Source organism: Athene noctua, chromosome 23 (genome assembly GCF_965140245.1).
Source record: "Athene noctua chromosome 23, bAthNoc1.hap1.1, whole genome shotgun sequence".
NCBI classification, from domain to species: Eukaryota; Metazoa; Chordata; class Aves; order Strigiformes; family Strigidae; genus Athene; species Athene noctua.
Window position 1 is genome coordinate 6600615 of NC_134059.1, and position 23674 is coordinate 6624288.

A 23674-nucleotide genomic window follows, 5' to 3' on the forward strand; every position below is an offset into this window, starting at 1 on the left:
ATCTAATCTTGAATTCTATCTTCTGACTTATTTTCATATAACAAAATACTACCAAAACAAACACAAACAGGATATTCCTGAGGCAAAGTTCTGCTAGATTAAAACTTGACAGCTAATATTCTTTGCCAAGGGAATCTTATCCCCCCCCCCCCCAACAGTTTGGCAGCACTTGCTGTAGTTACAACACCCGATGCGTGTCCACTTCTCAGATGCACATCCTTTAAATGTGAAAACAAATTATTTGTTTCTGGTATTGCTTCCCTGTAAATATACTACGAAGCCAATGGGAATTTTAAACTTATACTGGCAAGGCATCGCCCTACGGGGCCGAGCAGTCAGTAGATACACTGGGTTCAAAGGAGCAACGCTGAGGAGAAAAGCAGCCAAAGGCTGTGTAAACTAATAGTATGGTCAAAGAGTGGTGGCAGCGGGAAAAAAGAAAAAAAATAAAAGAGTAGCTCTTGAAAAAGAGTTCTTAGTATTGCACCATTTCTTAGAGTAAGTGGTGTTTACTTCTGTGGACAAAAGTGCCTCACCTACTAACTACTCATTAATCCTAACGCTGCAGTAGTGGAGCAGTACCTGAAGGTAACTGCAGCTGCTCCAGATAAAGAGCCCATGCAGATACCACAGCGGTGAGGTAGAAATACCTGTCAAGGTTACTTGGCTGGTGTGTTTAAAAAGGAAAGAGAGGAATGCCACAAGCTGCGTTATTAAACCTCTCCGTTCCAGAGGCCTGGAGCATCGTTGCCAACAGCAGTATCCAACCCCAAGCACACCTACGTTACATAATCTTATTTTGCCACGCTAGGGAATTAACTAAAGAGCAGGTAGAGAAGCAGAACACGCAATCGGGTGCCAGCTTACGGCTGTCAGTGAGTGGCCGGGGCCTTGCGTTGGGCAACAGGAGACGGTGTTTCACCAAGGAAAAAAGACGCACGAACCATCCTGTGCTGCAACCGGGGGCAACGGCGACCGCTGCTACCGGCACCTAACCTCTCAGAAACCGTTTCGCTCTGGGCGAGTGAGTTGCTGAGCTGGGACCAGTATCAGGACGCACCAAAAATCACTTCGTAAGGTCACGAGCGGTTTTGCCACACCGAACCCTGAGGGAAACCAGGTCCCTCGTCACCCCAAAAGCAGCTTCGTGCCGAAGCCCGCTCGAAGCCAGCCGCTCATCCGGGAGGTTTCGCACACACAGACGGGCGCACACGACAAAACACCAGCGGGAGCCCAGCCCCGAGGTCGCCATCGGGACCCGGGCAGAGGCCGCGGCCGGTCCCGCCTCACCCCGGGGCCGGGGCGCCCCCTGCCGGCGCAGCGCGGAGCCGGTACCGGCCGGGCCGGCAGCCCCGAGCCCGCGGGCAAGGGGCCGGGCCCGGGCTCGGTAAAGCGCCGACCGGCTGCGTGTCACAACCTCCGCCGGCAGAGCGCGACCCGCACCCGCTCCATCCCTCTGCACCGCGAACGGCGACCCGGTGCCGGTGGTTCCACACGGGCTCCCGAGGAACCGGCGTTTTCTGTCACCGCCGGGATGCGTGTGGCGAGAGAGGTTATCGACTGCTGAGGGAAAGCTCAAGGAGACAAGTGCGACAGGTAAAAGGCTTCGGCTCTCCGTCCTCGCTTTTTGTAATTGGTTTGGAGCCTGCAAACCGCAACTCACCGCTCTGACGGAACAGCCTGTCAAACCAAGGATTGTGTTCTTTACAGCCACTATGACTTAATTCTTTAAATCTTCCCCTTAATTCACAGGTACTAACGGCGAAGGTTGTACTTGCCAAAACTTTTCTGGCCGAAATCTGACTTCCCCTCCTCAGAGAAAGCACGAGCTCTGCAAAGGAATTAATCCCCAAACCATCAGACGTCATGAAAGGTGAACACGTTTTTCCAACTCACTATCATCCACAAAACAAAAAAGCAACCGTAGAAGAATAATACTTTTGAATAGCAGAAAAACTACACAAGTCACGTTTACGGGTTATAAAAGCCCTTTTATAAAGCCATTTTTAAACAAAACCAAAAAGTTTACAAAAGAAAATAAAAGATACAGAAGAATGAGTTGCTTAATATATTCCAAAAAGGAGAAAAATAAAAGAGGGGACACAATTCCAACATGCTGAACAATAAAGGGTTCTTTTTCCTTGTGGTTTTTTTTAATACAAAATACAAGCGAAGGATACACATACTTAAAACAGAGCTCAGGAGCAGGTATGCAGTCCTGGGAACCCTTTCAATAAAAGCAAAGCAGGGTTTTGTTATTTTTTTTTTTTCTCTTTCTTTGCAGGTACATACAGAGACTGGAATATGTAAAATTAAGTAGCACAAAAGACCATCACACAATTCTACCAATGAATGTTGCATCTATAAATTCACGAACATGGTCAACAGTCATGTTCACTTCAACCCCTTAAAAAAAAAAAAAAAAAAAAGAAGTGTTGTTTTTATTTTAAATAAAGCATTAATGTTACATTCAGACTTAACTCCTAGTACCATGCGGTAGATCTCAGTATTGTCAAGGTATTGCAAGAGTCTCCAACCCTGTGGGCTGCACACAATCCCCGAGCGGGGGCCAGCAGCACTGGACACCCTTTGCAGCTGCCCCTTTTTCTGTTCACTCTTGAGATTTAAAAAAAAAAAAAAAAAAAAAATTTAAAAAATTAAAAGGGATGGGGAGGGGAACTGCAAAGAGCCTGATTTTTAGAAAAAGCTCAACAGGGGTTTGCAAATACTCAAGACAAATATTCACTGCATACCATAGAATGATGTCTTGCTGATAGCCAAAGGCCCAAGGCCCTACCTGGAGTCTCCTCCTCTACCTTCAAAGTGATTTTTTTCAGGGTTTGCTGTGACATGATGTTCATGGTTAAACAAAAATTATGTAGCTCTTATTTACAATTTTTTTGTAACAATTGCTTCTGCAGAAGGAAAAAAAAAAATAAGTAAAACTCACAAGTCTTCAGAACACAAAGGGAATAAAGATGTCAGACACTCCCATGCGCGCACTCACACCCGCGCACTCACACACAAAATACTTCAGGGGCTTTTAACACACATTATTCTGGCTTAAGCTGATTGAGTTATTTCTCCATCCCACCCACTACCCCTCCCAAAATATATATATAAAAAACCCTTGCCCCAATATACAAAGCATATGCACAATGGTGTTTTGCAGTCACACTGAGCATGCTCAGACCGATGGACCCACTCGATTCACCGCGGCTGGAGGGGGCAGGCAGTCTAGAGAGTCACTTCCAATAGTGGTTGATACACAAGAGTCAGCACATGGTGAGAACTGGACTAGACTTAAGAAATATTTGTGTTTTGTTTTTAATAGAAAGAGTTCAATGAAAAAAGACATTCAAACGCCAGTCACCTACTGAAGTGGGAAGTCTAAACCGAGGATACACTTGATTTGGGGAGGTCTCGAAAGGACACTGTCATCTTTCAGAGCTCTGATATTCCTCATAGTACTTGGGGAAAAAAAGTGATCTTGGACAGTAAGAACAGAACAGTTAGTTTTGCTTCCTGGTTTCATTAGCAGAACTTGTATTTAAACCTCCCAAAACTGTAGGAAAATATTCAAAGTTCAGGGAAAATTTTCTATCTGATCATATACATATAGAATACATAATTTCCACATATAGATGTGACCCCCCCCCCGACCCAAACTAACATATCCTGTATGTCAGCAGCTATTTTGTGACAGTGTCCCATTAAATATCTATCTGCTTACATTTTCATATCCTGCCTCCCCCAACAGATGAACGTCCACTTCTCAAATATTAAACTCGTGGATCAGTTTGTAGTTTTTAAGAACCATGTGTTCGACAATATGATCTGTTATAAAAATAAACACTTCACAAACAAATTACATAAAGCAAAGCACCAGTTTCTACAGCTCAAAAGCTTCCAGCATGTTACAGTTTACTTCCCTCCCTCCTTAACCTGGGTGCCTCAGTGTCTATTGTACCTTTGTGACCATCACCAGCGGAGGGGAAAAAAAAAAAAAAAAAAGAAAAAAGAAATAAAGTAATTCAAGCGCATCTTCTGCCACTGCCCTGGTAGTCCATCCCCTGCGGACACGGCTGTGCGGTGGCACAGGAGCTGAGCACGCTCAGACCATTACCTGGCATTGGTGAGGTTCCCTAGCAGGTCACCCAGGTGTGCCGCTTCTCTCCCCACACACAATTCTGCTTTGATGAAGTTAAAACAACAAAATTAAAACCTTCTTGGCTGCCCCATTTCTAAGTCTTGCTCTCACCCACAATCCATTCTGAAACCCATTTAGCTTGGCATGTTTGGCATTCTCATGCTGATCAAACAGAAACTGAAGCAAATCACCTTTAGTATGAAATTCCAACCGAAATTGCAGATTTTTACTGATCAAGCCTTGTGGCCAGTTAAAGGCAGTACTATTGGCATGTAACTGCAAAACTGAATGTGGTGGCGTGGATTCAGAAACAGCACGTACAAAAGGATATATAATGGGAGTTAGTTATGAACTACCATTTGAAGAGTAAGACCAGGGCAGAGCACTAGATTAACTAAACTTTGGAATAAATCCATTTACCTCTCTGCAAAGGCTCCGAAACTACAGCTGTGTAACAGAAGACAATCTTTTCAAAGCCTTCTTCTGTGAATGAAACTTTCTGCTCCGTGAAGAACTATTCATGCTCCTAAAGAAAGGCATTTTTACAGCTTTCCTTCAAGAAATCAGAATGCTTAATACAATTTAAAAGGGCATTAAAAAATCTTAAGTCTGCTGCTACTGAAAAATGTGTACTCAAAAAAATAAATTAAAAAAAGTATTAACCTCCACAATTTTCTTCTATCTGTAAAAATGTAAACTGCTGTATTTCTAACAGAGTAACCAAGAGACCATTAGGGCTTAGTGTTTGCACAAATCAGCAAAACCGTAAGATATAGAAAAAGTTACAAAATCCCAGAAGTAGTACAGGATTTACATAGTGTTTGGGTTGTGACAAACTCAAAGATAAGCATCATGCAGCCTGTAACAGCCATGAAAGATGAACAAATGAAAAAGCAGAACAGTTTTAGAAGATAAAGGGCCAAAACTGCCAGGCATAAAATAATCCAGTCCAAAACCTGAACCGAGAACAACGGAACCGTATTTTTCACAGCCTTAACTTCAGTTAACTGTGTTAGAAAAAAACCCCCAAAAATATATTTTAAGTGGAACTTACAAAATACTCTCTTCAAAAAAAAAAAATCTGGTCTAGCGGGTAAAGAAACAGCTGTTTGACCAGATCAGCTAGAGGTATTCTACGTTTAAGTAATCCTTGTTCATTTTAATACCAAAAAACCCCTAAGAACCCAAGAGACAAGAATAGCTTGAAACAGAGTCTGGACTGAAGGGGAACAACTATGTGGACCAGACATTCACAAAAGCGTATGCTACCCCCAAATTTAATCCAAACGTGTTTGTTTTTTTTTTTTTTTTTTAAAACTTGGCCATTGATTTTCCCGTATTACCCAAGAAGCACCAGACTAGGCGTGGAGGGAATGCAAGAGACTCTGCTCTCCCAGAAATCTGGAAGGTGGGATGAGGTGTGGGAGAGGAGAGGGGATTACATTCACTTCTTTTTCAAGACTCCAGCCTTAAGCTGTTCTGCAAAATTAAACCACTTAAAAAGATTTACAATGGAAACACCGATCATCTTTATTGTAACGGCAACAGTAGTTTCATTATAGTAAAGAATGTTAGAGAACTTAAATTTTTATAAGCCAAGGTAAAGTAATTTACCAGCCTCAGTAAAATCCATGGCTATGAATCACACAAGACAATCACTCGGCTGTTATATTAATATTCCGTTCCACATTTTAGGCTCCACACTGTGCTCAGCATCTTCAGGCTCCCTATGTCATTCAGCCAAGTGTCCTTCCTGGTCATATTAGTGTATCACATCTAAAAGCTCTCTAAAATCCAAACAGGATTAAAAATCTGGTAGCACGTGTACCAGAAATCCAACTAATTAGCTGCCTTATGTTACCTTCAAGAGGCTGGTTACAAAATGTGTAGTTCTGTGACAAAAAAAAAAAAAAAAAAAAAGATGCAAAGCTTGTCAGCTATAAGATAACTGTGAGCAACATACAGAAAGCACAAAGGGTTTAAGAAAAAAAAAAAAAAAAAAAACGAGAGAGGAAGAAAAATGGCAGGTCCAGTTTTCAATATTTCCACCAACAAACATGGCAGCAATCTCTGTATTAGGGTTTGAAAAACCAAGGCTTGTGTAGTTTAATTAAAGTTTAAAAAAAGGATATGGCTGCTTTGATAAAAACACATTAAAATGCCACCACACACATCTCAAGTGTCTTGCATTTAGAAGGACATCCTGCTTTTATAATAAAACCATTGCCCTGCTACACTGCTTCCAGACTCCACTTCCTCCCAGCTTCATCCTTGACCACAGTTCCCTACTCAGCGCTCGTTAGGCTTAGGGAGCAGAATGAGGACCCACAGTTAGAAGCAGACATGTCGCTGCGGGAGCGAAGCCTCCCGCACTGTAGGATGGAAGGATGAAGAAATGGAAGTGGTTTCGTGGTGATGTTCACTATCGATGGAAGTCTGCTGTCCAACACTGTAGCTGGAGGCTGAGAGGTATGACTACATTGCCTTTCTGAGGACAGATGGAGGGAGAGAAGAGAAACACTTAAGCGTGACTCATGGGATCCGAGACTGACCAGAGCATTACAGGAATCCTTTGCTTCACATTTATAAAAGGACATCCCTCGCCCCAAAAGCTAAAGAATTTAGGTTTACACTACCCATTAATCTTTTTTCCTTGGAAAAAATTTTAAAGACATTTTCCACAATACCAAATGGAAACCAGAGTTTTAAAAATGGTTTTCAATTTCTCTTCCCTATTCTGCCCATCTATAGCCAACCTTGGAAGAAATAAAATAGTTAATGGATGTGAGAAGCTTGTAGGTTGTGTATCTGAATTTGTGTAGAATGGACTGCAATTTGCCTAAAGCAGAATAGTATTCTATCCAGCAAAGACAAAAGATCTCGCATCCTAATTGGAGGGTCTTTTCTAAATAAAAGACAGTAGACCATCTACAAGTCTCTTGATTGCTTTCCATGAAAAACGTGCCTGATTCCAAGAAACACAGGTTTCCTCCCCATGTTTCCTCTTCCACAATTGGAATTCGTATCAACTACGTTTTTTCTGAGAGTGAACTTGTATCAACAAAAGTCTGTTAAAGCATAGGTTCATTTTTTTTCCACATATTCAAATACAGAATAATAGTTTTAAAGAACTCTTACCAGGAGTGGGAAATCTATTCTATTTAACGATTTGTAAGTATGGTTTCCACGTATCAGTCTCAAACCTTATTGCTTCACAACTGCAGTATCCCTTGAAAAAAATATATATTTAAATGGTCTGTTAATTTGTCTCAAATGGCTTTCAGATTTGGTGGGGGAGGGAGAACGGAATGGCCAACAGAGAACATTGACTTCAAAATATTACTGTATAAGGGTTTCCTCTTATTAAAAAAAGGATACACTGTATTAAACAGCTGAAAGTAAAGACAGCATTCAAAGCCCATGAGTCAAGCCACAGCCAAAACCGTGTTCTACCCCTAAGTATGTTTTCTTTTCCTTTTTCTTTTTTTTCTTTTTTTTTTTTTAAACAAAGATTTCCTCAACTGCCATTTAATCTTCACCAGAGGGTGCTTCATCTTCAGATCCCTCATCCCCTGACTTCTCTGGTGGAGGGCTGGCTGATTTTTTCTTTTCTGGGGGACTTTCAGGCTCTTCATCCTCTTCTTTGGGGGATGGGGTCTTTTCTTTTGTTGCCTTGGAAGCTGTGGGGCGGCCTGCTTTCCCTTTGCCTTTCACTGGACTGGGGGTCACTGAAAAAAAAGAAAAAGCTTATAAAAGTTATGATCAGCAACAAAGACAAAATATATGGCTTTATACAAACAGGATCTACGAGACATTTCAGTAGCAGGTTTCAGGACATACGTCACTATTATGATTTTAGACTTCCTGCAGAAATCCATCACATTTTCTTGTGGTTCAGATTTCTCCATCTTCCTCCACCCCAAAAACATCACAAAGTCCACAAGTCCCAGATAAACCCACAAATTATATCATGTGGTACGACAGACAAAGTCAGACTGCAGCATCTCAACAGGGAAGGGTTTTGCAATCTGTGCAGTTTTTGCTGACAAGAACACAGACACTAACTCAATCTCTTAAGTAAGAATTAAAGTCACTGTGTTATTGCATAGTGCTGCTTTAAATCACGGCACGTTACATCAATTAGCCCTTCAACATTATAGTGAATGCCTACTCACCCCAAGATTTCTACCAAGTCTTCTATAGCAGAAAAAGAAAACACTAGTCTCCAAAGCAAACCGTGTACCTTTCTTTGCATACTCACCTGTAGCCTTTAGCCTGGGCTTCGGCATTTTCTTTTCTTTCCTCTCTGGCTTAGATTTCTTGGAGACCTTCTTATTTTTCTTTTTTGAACTGCCATAGTCACTATCATCATCATCTTCCATGAGGAAGTCTTCATCGCTTCCTGAATCTGCTGAAAGCACAAAGAAATTTAAGTTTTGGGACAAAAGGAAAGGGAGCAGAAGATAAAGTTTGAGACATCTGTCAGTTAAACTACAGAGACAGGAAACTAGGACTCTGTGATCTTACGAGCTTCCACCTATCTGCTGTGCTAAAGAAATTTGCCATAGCAGAAGGTTTTACACTTGCAGGGATAAAGCACTAGTATGACAAAACAGGTAAGTGTTCCAAGGTCCTCAAAACATGCTCCATCTCCTTAATAAGTAATCAATCTCAAAATAAGGAATCTCTCAACGGAGAGAAGTTAGATCATCTTTTCAACGGGACTCTTACTCCATTCTGAAATTATGTCTGCACTCGGTATTTCAGGTATTTACTGCAATTCATTACCAGCTGAACTCATCTATTCTTACGAAGCCAACCGCCCTACTTTGATCAATCAAGGATAAAGTACTTTTATATCATCTGAAAGTAGCATCAGTGCCTCAAAACCAACAGGATAGCAAGAAGTAGGAAAAAGCACTAAGAACTTTATAAGCAGCCCTAAAGGATTATTGTAAAGACACACACGTACATCTTTGCTGCAAACGTCGAACTAAAGTTCTTAAGTGTGAGAAATGTCTGTTGGGCAGATACACGGTAATAAACAAGTTACTAAGAAAGACAACTGATGTCTTCACAATCAGAAAGTAAACTGTTCCCTTTGCTGTCTAGTACTACACCACGTCACATTGATTTTAACCTTTTACAATCCCATTTACTCACTCTCCTGGAACTGTGCCTCATCATCCTCTTGCTCCTCCTCCTCACTGCCCACATCATCCATAAGCATCTCGCGTTGTTTAGAAGCTGCTTTGGATGCTGCCTGTCGTTGCTGACGCACATTTTTGTGGTCTTCTTTTTCGTCCTCACTGTCCTCTGCAGCAAAAGTCACCAAGTTACAATGAAGGTACAGAATACAGACCACATTAACCATCTTGAGGTAGCATTTGGGCAAGACAAAGGTCAAGTCATTCACGAGAAAGGTAATCAAGATGCTCGTTGAATAACCGAGCTGTGAGAACACAGTCACATTCAACCTAACAAGCACACTTCTGCAGTCACCCAACAATGATCCTGTGCAGTATCTTTCACTGCAAAGACTAGCAGCCTTTTTTCTTTTTTTTTTTTTTTTTTAAATTTACCTGCAGGCCTTTTCCTGGATTTGGAGGCTGCTCTCTTATTCTTTTCTGGTTTAGCCTTTTTTCCTTTTTTGCTTTTTTGAGAGCTCTCGTAATCACTGTCAGCTTTGCCATCATCTGCTCCTAAGTCATCATCTTCACTACCAAAATCTTCATCTGGGAAGAAAAGGTAGGAATATGAATTTTCTTGTATCGTTCTGAAATACCATCAAGAACTACAGGGAAGAGATTAACATACATCTATCTACCTGGGAAGACAAACTTTATAGCAGCATCCTATTACACAAAGAAATATGTTATCCCAAACCAGGGCTGGAAGTTCCAGCAGTGGAAGCACCATCTAGGTTAAGGTATGTGTATTAGAGGACCGCATGCTTCTCTAGTCATAACAACTTATTTCTAATGTCAAATCCCACTCCTGTAACTCTTACAAACTGGTCTGTATTTTGAAGATACGCTCTCAGTACAATGTAGTTACCTGCTGAGTGTGAATCATCTTTCTTAGTCTTCACATCTTTTTCTTCTGAATCCTCACTGAAAATTAAAGAAAGAGAGGGTTTGACTGCTGTTTAAACTTTGGTTTCAGTCACTGCTGTGTGGAAAATAGCAATTTTCAGAGAGCAAACTGATCTCTAGGCTGGAATATGCACTTTCCCTGGACATTACCACATTATACTTCAGGATTACCCAGCTGTATATGTAGTTATCATGGTTGGAAAGCTAATGTTCAAACTCTGAATCACATACACACTTACTAGGAGTCAGGTGAACCAACCAGGAAATAATAAGGTTGAGATAAACCACGCACTTCACTCTGGAACCTAACAATAACCCAGATGTCTTTCATTTTACAGTTAGAATTTTTAAACTTTATATGCTAATGCATGGCTTTCTAAATGGAATAAAGTTTTACTCTGAATAGATTTACAGTCATCACTTGTCTTTATGCCCTTGTTTTCTCCGGACTCTTCCATTCTCTGTACATACAGCACTTAACCGACACACATTTGGTCTACAATCTCTCAAATTATCTGATCTCTGATAGAGTTTCACCGCTCCCTTCTGGTGGTTTCAGTCCTCACCAGAGGGTATCTCCATCAAGCGGGTATTAATGTTCCATCCTAATCCAACCCCCCCATCATTAGGCATTACCACCGTCTGGAAGGGGTTTTCCTTCCCTCGTGTAAGAACACGCACTCCAATCAGAGAGTGAACAAGTGTTTTAAACAGGAATGGTGAATACTCTGGTGAGGGCCACTGATGTACAGCATATGCTGCAGGAACGGCTGAACTGCAGAGTTTGCCAAGGTCAGGAAATACAACAGATCAAACCCTTGCTACTTGCAGATTTGACAGTTGGAGCTGACACACCACACTTGAAGAACTCTCATAGTTTAGGGAACTTGTCACATCACAGCCTCTCAGGCTGTATGTTTTCAGTTTTACAGAGACAGCTGTGGATTTCAATCACTTAAATACATGAGTTTGTTTTAGATGCAAGCCCTCTGCGACGGTTGTGGCACACAGAAATGTTCTTACACACTTAAAAACCCTGAAAGCTAAGAGGACATCAAGGTGAACTATTTAGTTGCTTTGGGAGCTTGTCTAGCCCAATTTCTTTTTATGTTATACCCATTACATTTTTTATTTCAGGTGTTACAGGCATTTGCCAGGCTGAAAATAGTCTCTCCCTCTCGGTTCACAATAGCAGGTGGACCATGCAAATACTCCCATGCCTACATTCAGCTTTCAACTTACAGAACAGGAGCAGGAGGGGAAGCCTCTTTCGCAGACCTGCTGGGAAGTTACCTATATTCCAGCAAACAGCACAACAGAATAAAGAAACACCTCGGGCTTACAGAGCAAGAACCAGCTGGCAGAACCTCCATCCCTGAAGCTGTCATGAAAGCATCAACTGACTTAAACAGGTCTTATGGCAACCATTTGCTGACCATAGTTATTGTAAAAAAGGAAGATACCTTCGCTCTACTGGAAAGACTTTCACTATTCAGTAGGGCATCACTTAGAGCTGAGTTCTTTCACACTGCCGCAGCAACTCAGTTATCAAAACAAGTTACTTTGTTTCTGAATTAGACAAAACCAGAAATGAAAAACAAAGAACCACAAAACTAACAAACGGCCCTTACTCCTAACTGCCACTGTACCGTCCCATTTAATCTTTAACCACAGGAATGCTCTGAGCACGGAAAATTAAATGCATCTTGCCACCGCCTTACCTGGATAATTGCACTAGTTGCCAATTTTTGTAATTCAGATCGTATTCCTTCCCATTCCAACTGTCTAGCTCTGGAAAGCTATTTTAACAATGAAGTACTAGTGACAAGTACTTTACACATGATTTCTCTGTCTACTCGGATAAGAAAGAGCCACCTCAACGTCCAAGCTGGTTATGCAAGCTTTGTGACCGAGAGCTCTGTATCTCACACTGCAGGCTTTGAATTCCACTTACAACCATCCCTCTTAGAAGACACCGCTCCCCACATACAGGGCACGGTTTGGAGACACGTTTGTAACGGATGAAGTGCTTCTTTTACCTGTCCTCCTGAGAATTCTTCCCAGATCGCCTCTTATTTTTAGCCTCCCGGGGAGACGAACGGATTTTCTTGGATGGGGGACCTGAATCTCTTCCATAATCTTCATCTGGACGGGACAGTACAAAATGGTTTTGAATCAAACTCCTAGTTCCCAGCAAACTGACTTCCTCAGCTATAACTTAAACTGACCATTTCATGCACATCAAAAAGAAGCCCTTCAAAAAAAAAAAAAAAATCACAAAGCTTCAAACAAAATTTATAGAAGCAAAGTCCTGTCTTAAACTAGTGATTTACCCTTTCTTTTTTGGCAGAATAAAAATGCTGCACACAATTGAGTCTGACACAGGAATATTAGAAAACAAGAAAAAACCTCACAAGAGGACACAGTATCACATTTTACAGCTAGTCAGAAATGGAGTTATTATGCAAACCTATTAAAAGTTAACATCCATATGTATTTCTACATGCTTTTAACAGCAAAACACTTTATTTACTGTCCTATGATGGGAAAAACTATCTTGTTATGTAGTAGTTTACAGTGCAACTTTTTACAACTATTACACAATGCCTTATACAACATAACAGGACTGCAATTAAGAACTACACATATTTGTTTCCAATAATTATCAGTGCAACCTCACTTAGCAAACAGTAGCAATATGTCTATTTTCTAACACCACAAAACATATTCCCTATGGCTTCCAGAAATACTTTGTTAATTCACACAAAACATAAAGATTTTTTTTTAGATGCAATTCACAAAAATGCCTGATATTATGGGATTAACTTGAGGCCAGTAAAATAAATTGAAAACATATTTTACTGTAGAAAAAGAGTGGCATCAGGGAGATTCTGCCACAGACCATAACATAGACCAAGGAAGGCAGTTGCTGCCAACAGCCTCAAGGCGCTACAACAATACAAGCATTAAATAATAAGATTTCTATCACCATTGTTTGTTTAATACAAAACATATGAGAATCATTATATTTTCAAATACTGATTAACAGTTCAGAGACTGTGAAGAGCAGAAACTCCTTAGAATTTAAGATGTGACTAGAAGCAAAGCAATTAATACGCAAAGCAATAAATAAACTGCTCTACCCCAAGATTATATTGTTAAGAAAAAAAGTCATTTACCAGCATCATCTGATTCCTGAAACTGGGAGTAATCGACCACCTTCCTGTTCCTGTTAAAAAGCAAGGGAAAAATAATAAATTAGCAATTCATAATCTTAGACATACACAAGATTTCTTCAAGTAACAAGAAAGTGCCATATCCTTGCTTCCAGTGCAGGATTTGTAGCCCAAAAACATCCCAAGAAAACTCACATAAATAAACCACCTACACCTTTGAAGTCAGCAATGAACACACAGTATATTCTCGCATTTTCCTCAGGAGCTGTTATAACAGACTGGATTACATCCTCAGAATCTGAAAGTGATTTTTGATAAGCAGCAATCTCTTACACCTCACGACTGCAGCGAGGAAGAGCCATCTTAACTTATGCTACATGGTTCTTTCATTATTAAAACCACGTATCTATCATTATCTATCACTATACTACTGAAAGCACTATTTCAAAGCAGCGTCTGCACCCCAAGACTGAAGATGCATTTAAAGAATGCATCAGCCAGAATTTTAAGCCAGAGCTCCCCCTAACACCCTATCTCAAAGCTGTGATGTTTGATATCTGGAATCCTAGTCTTAAATACATACAAAAATATGATCATGAATTAGATGAACATTTCCTAACTACTCTTTTTTTGAATTTCTGCTCCTCACAGCTCAGTAGGATCATGCTTGCTCTCATACCTTCTCCTCAACATTTTTGTTTTCCCCACGTGATCCCTGTTTCTAACACATTTTAAGTTTTCACCAGGGACTTCTCGGAGCTTTCTCTGAGTAATTAGTTACTCTGATAAGATGTAAAACAGCTGTTCCGATGCTTAACTCTATCCCTAAGCACAACAATGAAAGCAAATATTCATTTCACCCAACCTATGTTTCTGGACAGTGAACAAGCACAAACCTGTACTTTCTTTACCTCAGCAGCACCTTCTCTGCTACTTTCTTAAACTGAAAGTAGCACAGGCAACAAGATATCATTTAAGAGTGCAAATGCAATGGCCAATTCTAGACAAAATTAGTTAAACTACACAAGCAGCTGTTACTGACACTAATGCCTCACTTGCCAACAAAAAATCTGTTTCTCTACTCACTGAAAAGTAAAAAAACCAAATACACACAATTGTTAGCTATTTTCTCAGCACCTATCCCACCCGCTCTATTGACAAGACATAACTGCCTTGTAATACAGCTACTTGAGCGAACCAGGACAGCTATGTAATTGAATTATATTCGAGTTCTAGCTGATAACACCTCAGTCAGACTCCAAACACCCACCTCTGCGGGCTGACATGCAACGGGAGGAGGCACAGCTGAAGAAGGCACCAAGATTCAGACAGCCCTCCACACACGTTTTTTATAATCCCTTTGACCCAAAGCCAATGATGAACTTGATTTTGCAGTAACCATCACGTGAGCTCACATCTACAGCTAGAAAAGTCAGGCAAGCGATAGAAAAAGCGACCTACCTAGCATCAGACTGAGGACCGCTGCAAAGAGAAGCCAAGACAGGCTCCGTCCAGCACACGAACCGCAACGCCCTTCCCCTCTCCTGCTCCGCAGAGCGCGGCTGCTGGATTTCCCATCCAGTTCCCGTAACTGAACTGCACTTTGTGATTAACACCTTGCATTGCTGATAAGACTGTTTAGTTGAAAGATACCCCAAAAGTGATTGTTGTCTTCTGGCTGTTGATCCATTTGAAACCAATTATAAGTGGCCCTCCTGCACAAGTACCTCTATTCATGGCTTACAGCAGCAGCCTTCAAAAGATGAAGGAGCAAAGTTATTTTATATCAACCCTGCACCAAGCCTCTTAAAAAAAAAAACCCAAAAACAAACAAAAAAAACCCACCCAAATCCATCAAAAAACCCTCAAACAAACAAGCAAATAAGAGGAAGGCAAGACCAGCCATTAGATTTCTACAGGTTGAACCCCATCCAAGCTTCAGAGTACGTGTGAGTGGAACAAAGTACAACAGCAACGTGCTGCAGAGCACTGCTCGCTCCCTCGCAGCCCGAATAAGGTAAAATACCAGTTTAGGAACACAACTGCTGGCAAGGCTTGTTATGGCCAACTGTCCGGGGACTCAAATTCCTGTTCCAACAGGTAGTCTTCCTGAAGATTGCCTTCTGACCCATCTCACATGTAAAAACATTAATTTTATTCCCACAAACATCTGAAGAACAATAAAGTTATAAATAAGATGTTTGATTTGGTTTAAGTATCAGGTTTTTTTCCTCTAACAGCATAAACAAGGGGGGAGAAGAAGTAGAATTGCCATGTATTCTGATCTAGCAGCTTTGTGAAACAACGGTTTCTGATGTCACTTTTCTAACAAGCAAGATGGAAATTGCAATATTGCCACCTGGTAGTAAGTTGGTCATGCAGAGCTTCATCTTGCTTTTTTCAGTCAGAAACCCCTATTAAATCAGGTACCGAAAACACAACACAGTCAAGTCAGATAAAACACTAACGACAAACATTGTCCCTAAGGAAAACACTTCCTCTTTCTAAGCACCTTACCCTATGTTTTCAGCTAGAAAGTAAATAACTACGGCAGAAGAGAACAAGAGCCGGCTGTTTGGCTTGCTTTATCTTATTTTGCAGGGCAAGGAGAAGGGTGGAGGAAAGAAGGAATATCTACACTGATATTACTGAAGAAACAAACTTGCAAGTCTTCCCAACAGAACCAGAGCTCACAGGGGCAGAAACTCACACAAACTGTTCTTTCATCTGCCATTCTCCTCACTCTATACTCATCATTCACCCCATTTAGATCAACTGATGTTTTCCTTCATATCTGTCAACAGCGCTGATGTGCAATGCTTAATAACTACCAGTTTGCAAAGAGACTGCATCCATTATGACACCAAGGTGATAAAAACACAGTAGGTAAGTTCACTGGAGTTAAGAGCCAGGAAAAAAAAGCATTGCTGGTTTTGTCGATGAAGAATATTTCTTTGCCACTAGCAAAAACTAGGAGATGTTAAGGCAAGCAACAAGACATAAAAATAAACTATTTGTTAAATTCAGTTAGATTGAGCATAAAAAGACAGTCTAGTAGACATCTGGGATGGATATTGTTCAATCTGGTTTAAAATATGCACTGAAATTTTAAGATAACTTACTTGTTAATTCAGCTTAGCATTTAAAGTGTGCATGTGAGAAGAAACTGGGGGAGGAAAGGTAGAGAGACATCCTGATAGCATAAGTTTTTTAGTAACAGCTGTCAGTCAAATATTTCTGGAATAAAGAGTAACTCAGCTAGTAAGCCATCAACACGTTACGCTGGAAGCTCTCACTTAGCAAACTAATACTCAAGTAATTTAGTAAGAGCTGAGGAGATGCACAGCAATTCTTACAACCCATACTTGATGCCTACCCAGCTGATATTTTGAAATGATGAAAAGCAATATTAACATTTAAAAGGATCACCAAATGCCTATAGGACTGAATAAGGGTTGTATAGTGTCCCCCATTTCCAGCTAGTGAGGTCCTTCAACGCTCAGCCTTTGTAAGTCAACATGTCAGAATACAAACTAACAATCAGTTCGGAAGCTTTTGGGTTTTTTAAGAGGGAATGCTTAGATCCCCAGATATTTCCACAAGCATTAAAATCCACAAATAAGGTCCAAGTTTAAAAAAAAACCCCAAAAACTCCTAAAAAGCAATGCTAAACAGTCTTCAAAAAGCTAGTAACTGATCTCATGCACTGAAGAGGAATGTTTAGGTCAAAGGATTAGCAGCAGAAGTAACAACCCAGCCTCTTATACAGTATGGCAGGTAAGATGAATGACAGATTAAATGGTTACTGATTTTTTTTTTTTTTTTTAACTACAGCATTTAACCAATATAACTATCAAACTAAGCATTTGTGAGAAGTGCTGGACTTTTCTTCAGCTTCACCTCCTGGTTCTCCCTGCTGTTGGGAACGGTGGCCCCCTTCGAGGTCAACACGTTATCAGTAAATATTGCCGTTAAAAGCTCCCCTTTGGTGCCTTTTTTATACACAGATAAGAAAAAAAAAAAAAGATAGATAGGAAATGTTTCTTATAGGTATTTTCAAAGTTGTGCAAAACAAATACGCAGTGCTAGACTGAGGCCTTAAATGAACATCCACTTACAATTATGCATCAGAAGTTGAAACATCGAAGCCTAGTGACAGTTACGGACCTAAAAACACATCACTATGGTGTTAGTCTATTTAAAAATTGGCACAACTGTACTCAGACAAGACTCACCGACTAGAGGTTCCCAATTACAGAGGTCATTGTTTGGGTCTGGGCTTGGTGTAACTTCAAACTTCTGTAAGACTAGGCACTGCTCATGGTATCTGCAGAATTTTTAGGGATACACATGACTTGAAACTCCATAAAACAATTAAATGATTTATGCAGCAACAGTTTAAGCAGTCTTGTGCCCATCCTCTATTTGAACCTAACTACAATTGAGAAGACTTTAAAATACAGTATAGAAATGTTCTGATGCAGAGCAGGGGAAAAAAAAAACAAACCCAAACCCCAGAACACACACACACACACACACACAAATCAGTTCTGCAACCTGTGTTGTTCCTGGTATTTTGATTTTTTATTGTACCTCTACCTTGCTCTCTGTTTCTCTGTAGACTCAAAGTTTTCAGAGCAAAGATCACATCTTTTTACTTATCTGGAAAGCGTCTATAGCTTATCTCTGGACACTACCACACATTATTACTCAAGTTAAATGCCAGTCCCCAAGGAAGTGTTGCTTTCCTGCTACCCCATGGAAGTTTTCCAGAATCACAATGTTTATACTTTACATTGTCCAGGTACAACACTGGCAACAAATTATCTTTAATAGATTTTTTTTTTTTTTTCCCTGCAAGTACCATTTCAAAGGACCACCCTACCACTGTAGTGCCAATGCAAGACTGGTGTTCAAGAGTTACTAATAAAGGAAATTTAAGTACGTATAGACTTGAAGTGCTGAGCTACCTCAATTCATAACTGGCCTTAAACTTAAAACGAACAAGCAAAAACCCATGTGATTTCCATACTTGCCCACACCATTTCATTTTGCAATGCCTGCAGGAAAGGAGTACCCGCAAGTGAAAGCAACAACAAGGGAAAGCAGAAGCAAGCTTCATCCAATTTAGAGTCAAAATTCTTACTTACAACACAGTAATTGATGCTGTATATAAAAATAGTGACTCAAAATCATTTGTATTCAAGAAGAGATAGGGAGATAATAATGTAGCCACCAGCTCCAAACGTTCTTTGCAGTCCTTCGGAAGAGTTAGCTACAAGATGCAAAAGTTCAACAACTTTTTCCAGCAGTGCAGACACCATCATTATCCACCCAGGAGAAGTTTAATTGAGTAGAAGGTACTTGGCTCTAAGTGCCAGATGCATGAAGCCTGGAAATACTGGGACTTTATTACTGCTCCTTAACAATTTTAAGAAACTGGCTTCAACAACCAGACTCAGTCTGAAGGCAGTCTTCTACTGACAAGTGGAACAGAAACTGTGGACAGGTGTTGGATTTTATTAAGTTCAGTGTTTTAAGAGCAAATATATTCACTAGAAACTAACAGACATAATAAATTAATGCAAAGACCACTGAATCGAGGAAAACTTTTCCAACACTAAATCTTATTCTGATGAGGAACCTTTCACCAGACTTCCATATTACCAACAATAAGCGAAGATATCCAGTAAAAAAAAAAAAAAAAAAAAATTTATTACAGTTTTACAAGTTTTGGATTTAAATCTCCTAGTAGAGTTCTCCAGTTGCTACCTAGTAGAGCAATATAACACACTAGCCACTGAATATTTACAACTTTTTCCCTGAAACGGCTATTAAATACAGCTAGATAGCAGACTGCTAGATCTATTCCTGACATGTGCCAAAAGGTTTTCTGCCACTAACAGCCTGCTGGACTTTGGCACTTAATTTTCCTGTAGACCAGTGGCTGACAACTGAGCGTAAGACAAGTCAGACCTTTCACAACACTGCAGGACTGTACAGATTTTATATTTTTTTTATTTATTTTTTTTTTTTAGAAATGGTTGCTTACAAAGTTACTTTGCACCAGAAGCCTTAGAAGCTATTCTTTTAAAGATACGACACTTTCCTTACCTGTAGCAAGAGTCCAGTGCTGGCAAGTAAATCACCAGCAGAACGTACACCGAAGTGTCACCCTGAGCACCACAGACACATCACCACTGTATTTCAGAACACAGGCACTGTCATTCAAGATCAGACCACTAGTCCATTGAGTCCAACATCCTGCCTTGCAAAAGGCCAAAGCCTGATGCCTTAGAGCAGGCTATACCCAGTCCTATTAATCCACCTTTCAGACCCGAGACAATTCCTTAAGACTGGAACTTTGAGCTTTATTTACCCTTAACCTTTCCATGCAGGAAAACACTACTGGTCAAAAAAAGAGCTATGAAAAACAACTGTTTGTCTAATCACTGTGTCAAACCTCCCTACTTAGCAAAGTACTCCCAGTTTCCATTTATTTTTTTAAACTCTCGTGTATTAGAGGTGTTACTTATATACGAAGGATGTCAATATCAATGTATATATGTTTTATAGCCGCAATTAATTCCATATTTATTATTCCAAAAGATCCAAAATACCTAGGATCCACACCCTAGATGTAGTTTACTGGCCACAGAGGTACAACCACTTAAAGTATCGTGAGAATGGAAAAGTTTCAGCGCATTCAAAGAATATCTTATGAACCCTTTTACCTTTTCTATGAAGACAATTTCAACCACAAGTTCACTCTCCGAGTACTTTCCAGAGAAAAGTAAAAAAGAATACACTCCTCCCCCCTCAGTGAACTTTCAGATCGATGGCAAGTTCTCCATGCCACAGATTTACAAAGTTATCACGATTCAACCCCATAGTTAAGACTCCCCTGCACCTCCACGCTCCAGGTCCAACGCTGTTTGACCAGACACAAACACCACGACCTACCTCCTTTGCTGTTTGGGGAGAATACAGCCCGTTTAGCTAAACGGCCCGCGGTTTCCTCCTCCTCCCCACGGCCTGAAATCAGCCCTCTCGGGGCGGGGAGGGGACACACACACACACACCCCCCCCAGCGGGAAAGGGACGCGGGGAGAGCAGTCAGCTCCCAGGCGAGAGGAGGAGAAGGGCGTGTGTTCAGCGCCGTTCCCACCAGAGGGGGCGGCTCCTCCCAACTCCTCCCCTAAACGTGGTTGAACTCGCATGCACAGCCCCTCTCCTCCAGACCCTCGCTGGTCACAGCACACTGCATGCGTGTCCCCTCCCCCAACCCGCACGGCGTGGTCTGCTCAGCCCCCCCTTCTCCCCACTCCCCGAAAAAAAAAAAAAAAAAAAAGGGGGTGCGGGGGGCTGCGGCAGAGGCCTGCTGGCGAGCACCGCCTCCCGCCCGCCCGCTCCGCACGAAGTGGGTCGCGGTAGATCGCAAGGATTCACTTCCCCGCCGCCCCCCCCAACCCCGCAGACACACGCACCCCCCGTTACAACAAAAATGTGGGACGCTGCACACGCAGCCTCGGCTCAAGGCCGCCTCTTCGCACCCCCCGGCACGGCGCAGCGGAACGCGCTGCCGCCCCCCCCCCCCGCCCCAGCTCCCAACCCCTCGCCCTGCGCCAGGCCAGCGGCGAGGCGCCTCGCGAAGGAATAAATATTAAAAGTTCCAAGTGTGGAGGGGAGTGTGGGGGGGAAATCCAGCAGAAAACGGCTCATGCTGCACCCGCGCGGCCTCCCCCTGCCCCCGCCGCCGCGCACGCTCCCCTCCCCACGGCCACGCAGCCGCCCCTCGCCCCGCGGGAACCCCGCCGCACGCCTGCCCCCTCCTCCCCGCCCCGCGGGGGCTCGGCCGGGCCCGGCCCGCCTCGGGCTGTCCCTGCCCCGGGCACGGCCTGCGGCGAGGCCTGGTGCGGGGCGGGCGGGAGGGCCTACACCGCCGGCCGGGGGCCGGGCCCGGGAGGAGGGAGGGAAGGAGGGAAGGAGGCAGCGCTGGCGCCGCGGGTGGGAGGAGAGGCGGGAGCGGGGCCTCCGCGCTCCGCCAAGGACTCACCTGACAGGCCTGGACATTTTCCCCGGCGGTTCGGGCCCGGCCCGGGGGACTTCGCCCAGCGCTGAGGGGAAGGAGGAAAAAAAAAACGGTCGCCTGGTGCAGGCTCGGCGTCGCCCGTCCCCTCCCCGGAGCGAGCGGGAGCCCTGGGCCCAGAGCCTCAGGCCGCGCCTCCGGAGCCGCCTCTTCCCCCTCAGGCGCTGCCGCCGCCGGCCCGCGCCCCGCCGCGGGAGACGCCCGCTCCTCTGCGTGGGCCGCGCGGCCCCCCCCGCCCCCGGTCACCGCTCCGCCACCGCCGCGGTCGCCGCCGCTCGCCGATCCCCCCCGCAAAATGGTCGCGTTCGCACCGCCGAGAGGATGCGAGCGGGGGGCGGCGCAGCCTACCCCGCTGGCACCACCTCCTCCCCGGCTCATTGGCCGCGGCGGGCGCCTCGCCGCCTCCCATTGGCTAGTTCGAACCATCACGGCGGGCAGACCATGCCCACTCTCCCCGCGGGGAGGGGAGGGGGGCGAGGACGCTCCGCACGCTCAAGCTGCTGTGAGCGGCAGAGCGGACCGCGGCGCTACCGGCAGATTCGCCACCGGTTCCCGCTGCTCCCCCGCCGCCGCCGGGCCGCCCCGTCCCGCCCCACCGGCCCCACGCCGCCCCCGCCGGTACCCGCCTCGGATTTTCCCCGCGGCTCGCGGGGGCCGGCGGGCCGGCGGGGCCCGACCGGCAGATTCGCCGCGCGGGGCCTGCCGTGGTTTTGGAGGGAAAACGCGGGGAAGCGCCGCGCCGCCTCGCAGCGGCCCCGGGAGCGTCGAGGGCCCCGCCTCGCCGTCCCCGGGCCCTCCCGGCAGCGCTGCCCCCTCGGCGGAGCCCTCCCGCGGCCGCCCGGCCCGCGGGGCCCCCGCGGCCCCAGGGGTAGGGGCCTACCGGGCCCTGCAGCCCGCCGGCTCCCCTCAGGGCCGGCCCCCGCGTCTGGGCACCCCTCGGGTGGGCCCGTTTTCGGGGCAGGGGGGAGGAGACCGGCTGCTCCCTTTCTCCGCAGCCTGCCCCGGGCCACGGTTGCCCGGCGGGGCCGGGGTGTGCGCGGGGGCCGGGCCGCGGGCCTGCCGTGCCCTCGAGGCGCGCCATGGCTCTGGCGGTTAGGAAGGCAGGTTAGGGCCCGGCGGGGCCATCCCAGCGCCCTCCCTTGGCTCTCAGGCCCTTTGTCATGTAAGCGCGCTGCCATTCAGGCCAGACTTCAGAGGGGGCTGCCGGGGAGGAATACACAAACGGGTAGAGCAGCAGGATGGGCCGCGCAGGGTCTGTCACTGACCCGCCGCGAACACCCAACGCCCAGAGCGGTTCACACCGAGCTCCTGGCGCAGGACAGCATGAAATCCTCCTGCGTTTACTGCGCCCTTCCTTCACAGTCCACCACCTCGGCTGAAACGGCACCTCTGTGCTCCGAGAGAGCCCCCAGGTTAGATCAGATCGCCCCGTCTGATGGGATTTATAATCAGTCTACGTACCATCATATTTTTACAGCACATTACTTTTTTGTTTGTTTGTTTGTTACATGAATCACCCCTAAATTCCGTATTTTTCTTACGAAGAAATGCAGAAAACTAATTTCAGCAGGCACAGATTTTATTATCAGTACTGATTACCGCCACTTTTCCCTCTACTAGTCAGCAGACAGAAAGAACATGCGTAATTTGGGCAAAGGTTTTGAGTTTTTTAGACTTTAAATTCCCTAGAAACCCCCAAATAACTTTTTTTTTTTTTTTTTTTTTTAAGAAAAGGAGCTGCTTTTGCCATGGAAAAACTAGATCTATTCCACAGCCCACTAAAATGGCAGCTTCTTCAGTAGCAAGTCGCTTTAGCTTTGCATTTGAATCTTTAGAGAGGCTTATTCCTCCATTTTATTAAAAGCGGTACTTAAAAAAAATTTTTAATACGTCAGATTATCTGAGAAGACTGGTTTGACAATACAAATATGGTCAGCTTTTTACCTAATTTTAAAAGTAGCTTTTTACCTAATTATAAAAGTAACTCGAGTTCATTTAATGCCCTGCTTGAACTTAATTTGTCTCCTTTGGAATTACTGCCATTTCTGTGACCAATTCAGATGTGCCCTGTCCTTCGTGCAAGTCAATACTCATGAAAATCAAGCTGATGAGGAAAGAAAGAGGGGCATTCAGAGCAACCGCCTGCCTGCATAGCCAGCCCCAA

At 43.9% G+C, this 23674-nt stretch overlaps 1 protein-coding gene across 3 annotated transcripts; it reads right to left on the bottom strand.

The window, feature by feature from the left end:
* Window positions 1-1970: 1970 nt before the first annotated feature.
* On the bottom strand, window positions 1971-21799 carry NUCKS1 (nuclear casein kinase and cyclin dependent kinase substrate 1). 3 transcript variants are annotated; one of them, XM_074925426.1, is made up of 8 exons: window positions 21478-21799; window positions 13425-13474; window positions 12285-12390; window positions 10208-10263; window positions 9733-9885; window positions 9314-9466; window positions 8412-8558; window positions 1971-7878 (listed from the first exon to the last, which is right to left on the bottom strand). In XM_074925426.1, exons 1-8 carry the CDS (start codon window positions 21492-21494, stop codon window positions 7679-7681), a joined length of 882 nt encoding a protein of 293 aa, XP_074781527.1. In that variant the 5' UTR covers window positions 21495-21799; the 3' UTR covers window positions 1971-7678. The 3 variants fall into 3 exon arrangements, with proteins under 3 accessions (XP_074781527.1, XP_074781526.1, XP_074781528.1); XM_074925425.1 differs by having other exon boundaries at window positions 8412-8561; XM_074925427.1 differs by lacking the exon at window positions 9733-9885 and having other exon boundaries at window positions 8412-8561.
* Between the last annotated feature and the right edge of the window lie 1875 nt (window positions 21800-23674).

Bases quoted from the DNA above. Each gene is read 5' to 3' on its own strand.
- NUCKS1 (XM_074925425.1), bottom strand. The intron at 9,467-9,732 runs GTAAATTTAAAA...CTTTTGCTGCAG, and splicing joins ATCCAGGAAAAGGCCTGCAG to AGGACAGTGAGGACGAAAAA. The intron at 8,562-9,313 runs GTGAGTAAATGG...TTGTGCTTTCAG, and splicing joins TGAGGCACAGTTCCAGGAGA to CAGATTCAGGAAGCGATGAA.